We start from the raw sequence: 12314 nt of genomic DNA, 5'->3' as shown, positions 1-12314 counted from the left end.
GAGCTGTATTCGCTGACATCTGTAGTCATGTATACACACGTCACGCTGTGGTCAGACGAAGGCTAAGCTTTCGCCAGGCTTACACACACTCCACCTGTGTTTATTACAGTAATGACAATGTAATGAAAGTCATCACTGAAAATAATGAGAATTACGTAAAATCTCAACAGTCAAATGGATGCATTACAGTAATGAGAATTGGGGGGTGGGGGATGCGCTTGATTGTCATGAAAATAATGGCATAATACTTAAAAACGATTGTGGTCCTCAAATATGCCTCATTTGCTTTATGCAAAAAATAAATCCTTATGTTTTGATCTATTGATTTTGGAGTTACATAGGTTAAATAAATTCACTCATCAGCATTGTTGTGCTCCCAGCAGACTAACTTTCACACTTGCCTAAGTGCTGTCAAATTGTCTGCCAGTTCTCGTTCCTAACGGGATACCTCTGTGAAAAGGAATTAAACTTTAGCATAGTTTTGAAAAGAGTACTAATTACAAAGAATATGTACTTGCATGTAATTTTGGATGTTTTTTAGACATTTATTTGAATGATAATTAGTAGGATCTCTGTATGTAATTTTACAGTTACTCCTGTTTGTCTTTGAAATATGTGACCCTGGACCACAAAACCAGTCATAAGGGTCAATTTTTTGAATTTGAGATTCATACATCGTCCAAAAGCGGAATAAATAAGCCTTCCACTGATGTGACGATGTCAAAATGAAATAATTAAATTGCCATCAATTGTTAAGCTGCCTTGCATTTATTGGTTGTCATTCATATGGGAAATCACTCTGTGATCATTATTCATGAATATCAAAAATGTAAATATTCTATAGATCCACAGTCATTGTTATAATGTTAGGACAGGACAATATGTGCCCGGGATACAACTATTTGAAAATCTGGAATCTGATGGTGCAAAATCGAAATGTTAACGTTTTTAGCAAAGCATATTACTATATACAAATTAAGTATTGATATACTTGCGGTGGGAATTTTACAAAATATCTTCATGAAACATGATCTTTACTTAACACCCTAATGATTTTTGGCATAAAAGAAAAACCCATGTGCCCATGTAATATACCCGTGCTACTTATGACACATATGGCACACAAAGTGTACGGCCCAATGCACTGCATTTATGCTAACCTAAAATACACTTTAGCTTCTATTGAAAGTATATTTAAATAGGTTGCAGTTTAGTAAATATATTAGCTTTAAATGTAATACTAAATAACACACTGCAGTAAAAACTTGTGCTTTAGTATGTTAGTCAACACATCAAAATAAGTCAACTTCTTTAAAGCACCACAGAAGATTATTCAAACGTTAGAATGTAAAATATAAGGAGAAACTTAGTAATGAAAGTGTATTCTCTTTGAGATTTTGAGATCTGCAAATTAAATATACACTATGCACGTTCGGTACGTTTAAGTGCACTACTTTTTCACGGGGTATCATGTAGCATTGTCGTATGAAGTATGCAAAATAGCCCAGCAACCTCACAGCACTCAGAACACAAAAAATATTGTTGGCCTATTATTATTAAAAAAAAAAGGGTCCAAAGTCATTTTGCATGCATAAAGTCTTGCATGACACTACCTTACTGAAAGTGTCGAGTGCTGTGCAGGCATTACACAAGTCAGTATCGTTTGGCAGATCACACCGAAATAAGACTTTAGCTGTCTCTTTAGTCATACTGTACTTGTGTACAGTACCACGCTAGTATAATACCGCCTTCGATTAATTCAGGACGTCCCCACCTGTTTACCGACGGTGTATATTTTTGCCCTGTTGGTGACCAAGCGCATGCACTCGAAGCAACATACTTGCAATGTGATACTTTGATTAATATCCAATAAATCACGCTGCTGTAAAATCATCATCAGCCGCTTAACTAACTTTGCGGATCTAAAGATACACCACAAAAGCTACATTTAGACATTTTCCAATCCCGATCAAACTAATTAGTTTGCAAACCATTTCAAATTTTGCATTACAGTTCAGACTAATACTGAATAATACGTTTATTTTAGGAATTTAGAGCAAGACTGTCTTAAAACTTGTCCCTTCTTTTTTAGAGGCACTTGAAACTCTTCTGTCTGATGTCATTATCAATCCTGAATCAAAAGCAAACCCGTCTTTAAGCTCGCCTTCAGGAAATCAAGCGCAAGACTTTTAGGGAGAACGTAATATAATAATATCTTGTCTATTTGTCGATCATCTCAGTGTGTGGCCCCTTCAACGATTTAAATGGAAACGTTACCACTCTGCCACGGTAAAAAACTGTGTGCCTCACAAACATAAATAGATATATTAAAACTGGAATCAGACATTAGAAGCGAAGCATGGAATTTTTTTTGATTTTATTACTTGCTGCGAAGCTCTCTTTATAAGGACTACTCGGCTAGATAGTTTCACACCAACAAAAACAAAAAAAGAAAGAAAAAACTGATTTGTTTTGTTCATCATGAGGTTTTAAAGTTTTACAAAAACATGTCTAGACACACACAAGTACATGGTTTTTCTTCTTCTTCTTGTACAGCACTCTGCCTCGATAACCTTCAAAATGATACATATTTCTTTGCAGTATCATCCTTGCAGTGTCATCCTTTAAGTCTCAGAGGTTGCATACTTGAAATCTGCTGCTTGCTATGGATCCTAAATGAATGACCCGCTCTGCTAACCTGCCGTTTCACCTCCTTTTTACTCAGAACTAGCTTTTAAATGCTCTTGAAATCATATGAGTGAAGAACTGACATTTGAATGCTTCCTTAGGAATAGTAAACACTCGCTCTTTCAGAGTTTGCCGTTCTAATGAGCTGAGGGAGTAAGACGTGCTACCAAAATGACAATGCATAAAACGGAGAAGTGCTCAGAGAGCAATGCACGTGGAAAGGGGAGAGAGAACTATGAAAAGGAGCAAACAGCGTGTGCTGCTTTCAACTTTCTGTTCGACGACGTTTCGCGAAGGGAACCGACGTTACTGCCGTCCACTGCTTTTCAAAAGTGTCAGAACCCTTCTGGACATTTTTTAAGAGTTTCAAAGCCTTTTGTCGAAACTGGGTGTAGCACCTCTACAGAAAGTAGACATTTTGTGTTCTCTCCAAAACTGTTTGTATAGACAGCCGCGTTCTTGCAAATGCGGAGCAGCACGAGGGTGAGCTTCAGAGAGGTCTGAAAATAATTTATTGCATGAATATGATCCCATGGACCCATCGTGGCTTGATTGATTTGATTTACTCATTTTTCGATGTCATATGTAACGCAAAAACGAAACACATGCTGCATATGCAGACTAGTGCTGGCCTGCACAAGGCTGCCCTCTGTCTGTGAAAGCAAACGCTTTTTTAGGTCACTGCTTTCCAGCCACTCCACTTTTCATAAATAATGTCTCCAGTGTGCTAATTTGTGATAGTTTAATGCTGTTTGGTCGGATTTGCTGAAACGGCCCAGGCGACGCCACCTGTTAAGTTGTAAAGAGCGACATTGATTATTCAGTGTGTTTTGCAAGATTGTTGCTATTAGGCTAAAAGCTACACTACATGTTTATTTCAATTCAATATCATCTCATGGCACGAACAAAAAAAATGCATAGCTGTAAATCTAATGTACGCTACCCCGAACCGGAGATTTAGAAATTACTTATCGTACAATTCTACATGTGAATTAGCTTTGTCATGTGCTTTATTTCCTGTCGTGATATTCTGTTTTCAGCATGTACGTGCTGATCTTAGGTGCTGGATTATGGTGTTTTCAGCCCTAAAATTCCTCTCTTGTTTTGTTTTTCCCCCTTAAATTTGGATAGTTGAAAAATAACATGGGCATTACCTTGTTAAATATTTTACATTTTAGGTTATATCATGTAAGGCATGGTGTGTATTTAATGCAGTAAGTGGGCACCACTTGCTTTCATTTGCATTCATTACTTCCTTTAAATGGTTTTGTGGTGTGATAACGCAAAAAGTACAGATATTCCATGCAGTATTTACAATGTAAGAGAAGTAAGTTAAAATAAGCCCAGTGTACTGAGTTAATATGAAGAATTATCCTCTTAAATGCTCCGTTCATGCAAATAAGTAAAGCTTTAAAGGGATAGTTCACCCAAAAATGAACGTTTAGTCTTTGGGCAAGTAAACTTCGGTGGCTTTCTTTCTTCTGTGCGACATAAAAGAAGACATTTTGATGTAACCAGTGGTCACCGAAACAGTTTGGTTCCCATTGTTTTTCAAAATATCTTCATTTGTGTTCAGCAGAAGAAAGTCAGTCAGGTTCGTAATGACATAAGGGTGAGTAAATGAAGACAGAATTTTTATTTTTGGGTGAATTATGCCTTTACTTATTCTGTGCATATTAATGCAGAAAACATCTCTGTTTGTTGTGCAGGTGTTACATTACTGGGCCGAATAAATGAACATGAAACGGTTCCATAAAAACATTGCACACTGAATTAAGAGTAAGAGATAAACACTCCCACTTCCCGAATTCTAAGCCTAAATGTCTTATTTACTTCCTGATGGGGGTTGATTAACAACCTAAAAAAACAACATTGTTTTTTTTAGATTTTTAAATGACCAGTCATTTTGTGAAATTAGACCTTAACTAAACAATGGCATATACATATATAAATATATATATATATACATATATATATATATATATATATACACACACACACACACACACACATTCACACAGATTGTTCTTCAGATCCATAGGGACACAGTGTTATTCTCAAAGACCAGTAAGTGCTACGTTCTAAATCGATACCTCAAATAGTTATATACAATTACAGAATATAGAGACAGACCAGACAGTAAACATGTTACCCATATAGCAAGTGTTTTGGCCAGTTGTGGATCCTAGTGAAAAATAAATGTACTAAAATGTGTTTGATATACATTTATTTCATGCATACAAACTATAAATACATTTACATGTTTATGTAGTTAATAAAAATACCCTTTTAGTATACTAAAGTGGTATACTTAAAGTCTGCTATACAACTATTTGAAAAAATCGAAATATTGATAAAATCACCTTTAAAGTTGTCCAAATAAAGTTCTTAGCAATGCCTACTACTAATCAAAAATTAAGTTTTGATTTATTTACGGTAGGAAATTTACAAAATATCTAAATATCTTCATGGAACATGATCTTTATTTAATATCCTAATGATTTTTGTCATAAAAGAAAAATCAATCATTTTGACCCATACAGTGTATTTTTGGCTACTGCTACAAATATACATGTGATACTTAAGACCATACTTAAGTTTTGTGGTTCAGGGTCACATATTTTAAAGATATTACTTAAAGATCATACAGTCCTCATCAATAGTGACATCTTGAGTGATATGTCAGTAAATATGTTAATAGATTTAGCATGAAATAAATGTATTTTATTTTGTTGTTTACCAAGGGAGTGGACTGGCAGTAGACAGTAAAGAGATCACCGGTTTTCTAGATACAGTATATGGCCTACTATTTTTAAAAAATAGAATATGAAAGTAAAGAGTAGTAGGCTACGCTACATTGATGTCAGCTGACCTGATCATGTGTACATGTCTATTTCAGTAAGAAGAGTCCAGTATGAACTGAAATAGTGTTATTTTGCGTTTTGAATGGTTAAAAAAAAAAGTCTGATGAAATAGTCTCGAGATGAGGGATATTACAGTTAAATATCACAGCTTATATTACTTCCATCTCATTTGTCATGCTGGAAGTGAACTGCATTGTGGGATACAGTATTCTGTCAGTGTTTGGTGGAGTATTTGGAATAGAACTCTAGCTTACTACTTAGTGCATACTGTACACTATACACTATATACTGCCTGCTGATTTTTAAAAAGAGTAGACAAAACAGTACGTGTTATTCCTCACTAAATGTTTTAACAGTAGTACGCTACTGTACTTGGTCGTCACATGACCTCGCTATATTTAACAGATGACCTCATCGCATTAGCAAGTGGTGTTCAGTTACCTGAACATTTTGCATTAGAAATCCATATGTGTGCAATGAATCATTTCATGCGGTTAGCTTAGTTATTGCTCATATTTTGACAAACTTGTCTGGGCATTGTATCTTACACAAAATGTTTACCGTGCTGTTTGAATCCTGATCCTAGAGATTTGCTCCGACCTGCTCCAGCAAAAACATTGCAAACCTATGTTAAGTAATCACATGTAAATAAACTACCAGACTTCTCTTACTATTGCTGTAGTACAGTAATTTAGCTGTTCAAAAATTCTTACAATTTCTGAAATACTTCACAGTGCGTTAAGAGAACATATTCTGTTCTTCTGAACTCACAGTGATACTCACTGCTGTTGGCTACATTCTGGCAAACAGCATCCCGTGACCATTTAATTCATAAGGGTGGGACAGAAAATGAATACACATTCTACAGAAAATGTCAATAAACAAAGGCAATAAAAAGCCTTAGACATTCCATGAGACAATGCAAGATTTAGCACATGCCTGTGGTCATCTGTGCTTTATTTACTGGTCATACTCGACCTATAAACACAAGGTAAATGACATGCACGCCTAAAGCAATGACAATCTATATATATCAAAGCCTATATTTTGTTTACTGATTTTTGAGGAAGGAAATATTGTAATTCTCCCATGAGGCAATTTCCAGGGACACCCAGACACTGCATGCACTCTTTATGTTAGCTATTATATCACAGTTTCTCTTGTTTAAATCATTATGTCGAATAGATTTTTGATGGTATGTTTTAAATCCTAGCGAATTAACATACTTGAAGAAAAATAAAGCAAATGTACATACTGAAATGATGTGATGGAAAGTTCTATTTTAATCTTTAGTTTCTATTTTCCATACTGTATATTCTCTGTTTTCCATATGTTCTGTTTGCGCAGGTGTTGGCCTTCAGCATTTTCTCTGTTTATGTGGCTAAAACGTCTAACAGGGAAATAGCTATGACCAGTTAAAACTAATCTGAGAAGATTTTGTTGAAGGTCAAAGTCGATCCTTGGACAGTCTTTGTCAGTATAAAGAAGCTGCATTGCCTTCTGTGTGTTGGATTGATCGTTCTTGAAAGAATTAAAAGACCAAAGACAAATTTTTTCACCCTCGGTCTTACATTTAATAACAGATTCAGAATTTTTTCCACAGCAAGGCTTAAGCTCTGGAAAAGATCCTTCAGGTATATACCTAGAAGAATCGTTGATATAGATACTGTGAGCCAATCATCCTTTTATCTGAAATAGCTTGCAAAGTTGCTAGAAAAGCTCTAGCATGATTTGCAGATGCCACATTTTACTACTTCTGCTGCAGTGAAATTCTTACATTTAGCGCACAGCAGCAGTGCAGTTTACATTGTAAATGTCAACACGTTCTCACTCTCAACTTTTCACATATTGACGCTTGGTCAGGACCCCTTGGCATCACTTTTAATGCTCAGGGTACCCCTTTAGTATCACTTTTCGACATGCAGTGTACTCCGTTGCTTTCAGTTGTGTCAGATCTAGATGCATTTAATGCATTTAAATTCTTTGCCTGCATCTGTAAAAAGAGAAATCATTTTATATGCATTTGTGACCCTGGATGACAAAACAGGTCAAAAGGGTCAATTTGAGATTCATATCCATTGATGTGTGGTTTGTTAGGATAGGACAACATTTGGTCGAGATACAACTATTTGAAAATCTGGATGGAAATCTGGAAAACTGAGGGTGAAAAAAAAAATCAAAATATTGAGAAAATCACCTTTAAAGTTGTGCAAATAAAGTTCTTAGAAATGCCTGTTACTAATCAGAAATTTAAATTAGATAAAATTACGGTAGGAAATTTACAAAATATCTTCATGGAATATGATCTTTCTTGACTTAATGTCCATAGATTTTTTGGCATTAAAAAAACAATCATTTTGACCCATGCAATGTATTATTTTCTATTGCTACAAATATACCCGTGCTACTTATGACCGGTTTTGTGGTCCAGGGTCATCTCCTCTCCTACCCTAAACCTACCCACTTTCGAACAATATAAAAAACGTAACAGCCAAATAAAAGTACAGTCCACAAATTTCGTTCAAAAACTGTTAACAAATCTTGTTGAATTGTTTCGAAGCCATACAATATCTTTGCGCAAAGAACAGAGTAAACTGTAAGGTTTTAATCAGTAAATGTGAACCTGCTCCATTAACACAGTCATTACTCATTAAAAATATACTCTCGAACTTTAGCATGATGCTGTCGGATGCTGTACTCACCCCCTTGTCATCCAAGATGTTCAAGTCTTTCTTTCTTCAGTCATAAAGAAATTGTTTTTTCAAGAAACATATCAGCATTTTTCTCCATATAATGGACTGATCTGGTGCCCCGATTCTGAACTTCCAAAATGCAGTTTAAATGCGGCTTCAAACGATCACAAATGTGGTTGTAAACGATCCCAGCTGAGAAAGAAGGGTCTTATCTAGCGAAACGATCTGTTATTTTCATAAAAAATAATACAGTACAAATACTTTTTAATCTCAAACGTTTGTCTTGTCTTGCTCTCCCTGAACTCGACATTAGGGTATGTCGAAAAACTCCAATAGTATTTTCTCCCTCAACTTCAAAAATCATTTCAAAATCATCCTACATCACTGCAGAAGTACAGACCCAGTCTTTGCAAAGTGAACATGCAAAGAAGATCAAACACCCCTAACAAAAAAGGTAAAACAGCGATATAGGACGATTTTGAAGTTGAGGGAGAACATGACATGGGAGTTTTTACCCAAACTGACATGAACCGGAAAAAACAGAGGTCAGGAAGAGCAAGACAAGATGAGCGTCTGAGATTAAAAAGTATATAAATTGTATTATTTTTATGAAAATAACGGATTGTTTCGCTAGATAAGACCCTTCTTCCTCGGCTGGGATCGTTTACAACCGCATTTAAACTACATAGACGTACACTATATGGAGAAAAATGCAGAAATGTTTTCCTCAAAAAAAACATTATTTCTTTATGACTGAGAAAAGAAAGACATGAACATCTTGGATGACAAGGGGGTGACTACATTATCTATATACTTTTGTTCTGGATGTGGACTTCTCCTTTAATATTTTTGTATGAATTTTGACTAAAAGTATCTGCCTGTATCTGCCTTTTATATCCTGTGTTTTACATGAGCAAATGGTTAGGTTTAGTAGTAGGAGTTGGGTTGCATGCTCAAAAATGTGTAAATAGTGTAATGCATATAAAACTGTTGTGCCCCTCCCATGCTCTTTGGGTCTACATATTGACGCCAAAGGTTTCTTATTTAAAGGAGTGCCCTGCACGTCAAAAAGTGACCCTAAAGTGTGTTAAACAAGTGTGTTGTTGTAAGTGTAGCTTGCAGCATTTGTTAAAATGTTTTTATCTATACTGAAATGTTTCGGAGAGCACATCAACCATGTGAATGACTTCTTCTGCTCTTCTGTGTTTGTGTCTGACACACAGGTGACATCAGGTGCAAGGGGATGACCGAACGCATTCACCACATTAATCTCCACAACTTTAGCAATTCTGTACTTGAGACCCTCAATGAGCAGCGAAACCGCGGGCACTTCTGTGACGTGACTGTTCGGATCCACGGTAGCATGCTGCGAGCTCACCGCTGTGTGCTGGCTGCAGGCAGCCCCTTCTTTCAGGACAAGCTGCTCCTGGGCTACAGTGACATCGAGATCCCCTCTGTGGTTTCTGTGCAGTCCGTCCAGAAACTGATTGACTTCATGTACAGCGGCGTGCTGCGGGTCTCCCAGTCCGAGGCCCTGCAGATCCTCACGGCTGCCAGCATACTTCAGATCAAGACCGTCATCGACGAGTGCACCCGCATCGTTTCGCAGAATGTCGGCATCGGCGGAGCCGGCAGCTTTTCCGTCGTCCCGGGCGACTCGGGGCAGGAGACGCCGCGGGGAACCCCCGAGTCCGGCACGTCCGGTCCCAGCAGCGACGCCGAGTCGGGCTACATGCAAACGTCTCACCAGAGCCTCGACCGCGTTTATTCCTCGCTCTATTCCAGCTGCTCGGGGCTGGGCCTGCAAAACGGCACCCGCGGAAACCGCTCGCACTACGCCGGCGCCGCCGTGACGGCCAGCTACGACTCGCCCCTTCCGCTCCAGCAGAAGGAGGGAGGGCAGGACCCCGCCTGGATCACGCGCATCCACGAGCGCTCGCAGCAGATGGAGCGCTTCCTGGCCACGTCGGAGACCACGCACTGCCGCAAACAGCCCCGGCCCGTGAGGCTCCACACGGGTGACATCCACATCAAGCAGGAGCAGGGGGACGAGTACAACTGCTACGGGCTGGAGGACTGCCGCGAGGACGGCGAACAGCTGGAGTGCGTCGAGAGCGAGCCCAAAGGCGAGAGCTTCGACTCAGGCGTCAGCTCTTCCATCGGCACGGAGACCGACTCCGTCGAGCAGCCTTTCCTGTCCGGGTTCGCCCGAGACAACTGTCCGAACAAGGGCCAGCAAGGCGAGCGGGGCACCCCCGTGCAGATCGAGGTCAACGACTCCTCTCCCGAGCAGACCCAAGAGCCGGTCGAAGACGGCGCTAGAAACGGTCCTTCTCAAGAGAGCGGCGAGCTGGGGATCCATCAGCCGCCGCAAGCCAACCTAGCGACGCCCCAGTCGATGCCCGGTGGGCCGTACCTGCGGCCAGGTGAGCCACTCACCAGCAACCTGCGCATGCCCCTCACCCTGACCAGCAACTCCCAGGTAATGGGAACCGCAGGCAACACGTACTTGCCTACACTCTTTGCAACCCAGTCAGCCAGCGACAACAAGCCTTTCCTCTTCAGTCTGCCCCAGTCCATTGGGAGTCAGCAGCCCCAATTTGTGGCAGTGCCCTCTCCCAGCATGCCTCCGTTCCCCAGTGGACTGACGGTGCCACCGGGCGGAAGTCAACAGCAAGGCGGTGCTGCCGTGGGGCAGCACGGGGAGAAGAAGCCCTACGCTTGCACTCTTTGTTGTAAGACCTTTACTGCCAAACAGAACTACGTGAAACACATGTTCGTGCACACAGGTGAGTTCCCTTTCGTCTCTGCATGCCTAGCTAGTTAGGTTGCATCCGAATCTATTCATGAGCAAAGTCTTAGCTGTTTGCCAAATGCAGGCTAGTTCCAGCTCTGTCATTGCATACACGCAGGTGTGACCTTGTTTTTGAAAACGCCTGCACCATTTTTTTGACGTGCCACAGAACCGTTTTAGCAAGGTGCTTTTCAGTACATCCTTAAGCAACCTGGCTTTGGCAGTGGCACGTCCACTTGTTCGAAGCCGACGTGAGAATCTACAGTAGCAACTGTTACTGTTTTGGAGTCGACTGATTTTGCGAGCTATTTATTAGCAGAGCGTATTCTGAACCCTTGTCTTGAGACTAAACAGTTCTGAAGCGCACTGCCTTCAAAAAACATTCAGCTATGGCAATGTTGAGTTCAGTAAGATAACTCAGTTTGACACTGCAAACTCCTGAAGTAGATTACTATGCAATAATGACTTGTATACAGGCCAAAAAACCTAGTCTGTGCAATCTTATATGTTTATGAAAACAGTCGGACTTTGATCCTTGGTATGCCTTCAAGCATGCTGCCTTAATTGAATCAGAGGAGCTTTTATTATGCAGTATAGCATTAAAGATATATGACAATAACAACAGATGTTATTGCCTTTGACTTAGAAGATTGTGCCTGCACAAAAAATAAATATGTAAATAACAGGCCAGGTATGGCCTTAGAATGGAAACGATTTACAATATTTTTCACCTTACGTTTACGTACACTTTCTATGTATGATTTACAGAATTTTTTTCTTTACTATAATTCATACCTTCATTTGGTGGAATTGGCATAGGATTTGCTCATTTTTTTTTAGTTCTCTTGTTTTCTACTAATATTTTAAAATTCACTTTTATTGTTTTCTACTAATGTATTTTATATGTTCTGTGAATGACATACATACATACAGAGTAAAACACAGTTGCAGTTATTTCTAATTAATTATGTCTATTTAAATCAATTTGGTTTCATTAAAAAAACTGTAGAAATTACTGCGTCACAAGCTTTACGTGTGATTCCTGATTGTAATAGTGATCATTAAAAAAATGTCCAATCGTCCACTTCTCCAAAATCCATCTAGTTAAACCCAAAACATATGTTTGGAAAGGACAGCCAACCTTGAAGATTCAGAATGAATGTTTTCAGATTTTTAATGAAATGTAATTGTTTATTTATTTATTTAATGTGCACCAAATTGCATACAGTAAAACCACACCAAGATCGTTTATGCATTTCCTGACATTGACTACAA

At 38.9% G+C, this 12314-nt stretch overlaps 1 protein-coding gene across 2 annotated transcripts in view; it reads left to right on the top strand.

Annotated features, from left to right (window-relative positions):
* The window catches only part of zbtb20 (zinc finger and BTB domain containing 20), a 65987-nt gene that overhangs the window by 41081 nt on the left and 12592 nt on the right, over nucleotides 1–12314 (top strand). For both annotated transcript variants that reach the window (XM_051110697.1, XM_051110698.1), the window contains exon 3: nucleotides 9469–11034. In XM_051110697.1, the coding sequence (XP_050966654.1) occupies nucleotides 9489–11034 (1546 nt within the window). In that variant the 5' untranslated portion in view covers nucleotides 9469–9488. The remainder of the gene's footprint in view (nucleotides 1–9468; nucleotides 11035–12314) is intronic.

The sequence above is a fragment of the Labeo rohita genome, chromosome 5 (genome assembly GCF_022985175.1).
Source record: "Labeo rohita strain BAU-BD-2019 chromosome 5, IGBB_LRoh.1.0, whole genome shotgun sequence".
Taxonomy (NCBI): Eukaryota; Metazoa; Chordata; class Actinopteri; order Cypriniformes; family Cyprinidae; genus Labeo; species Labeo rohita.
Note: the sequence above shows the minus strand (reverse complement) of the source record. Positions and strands in the feature narration are given on the sequence as shown.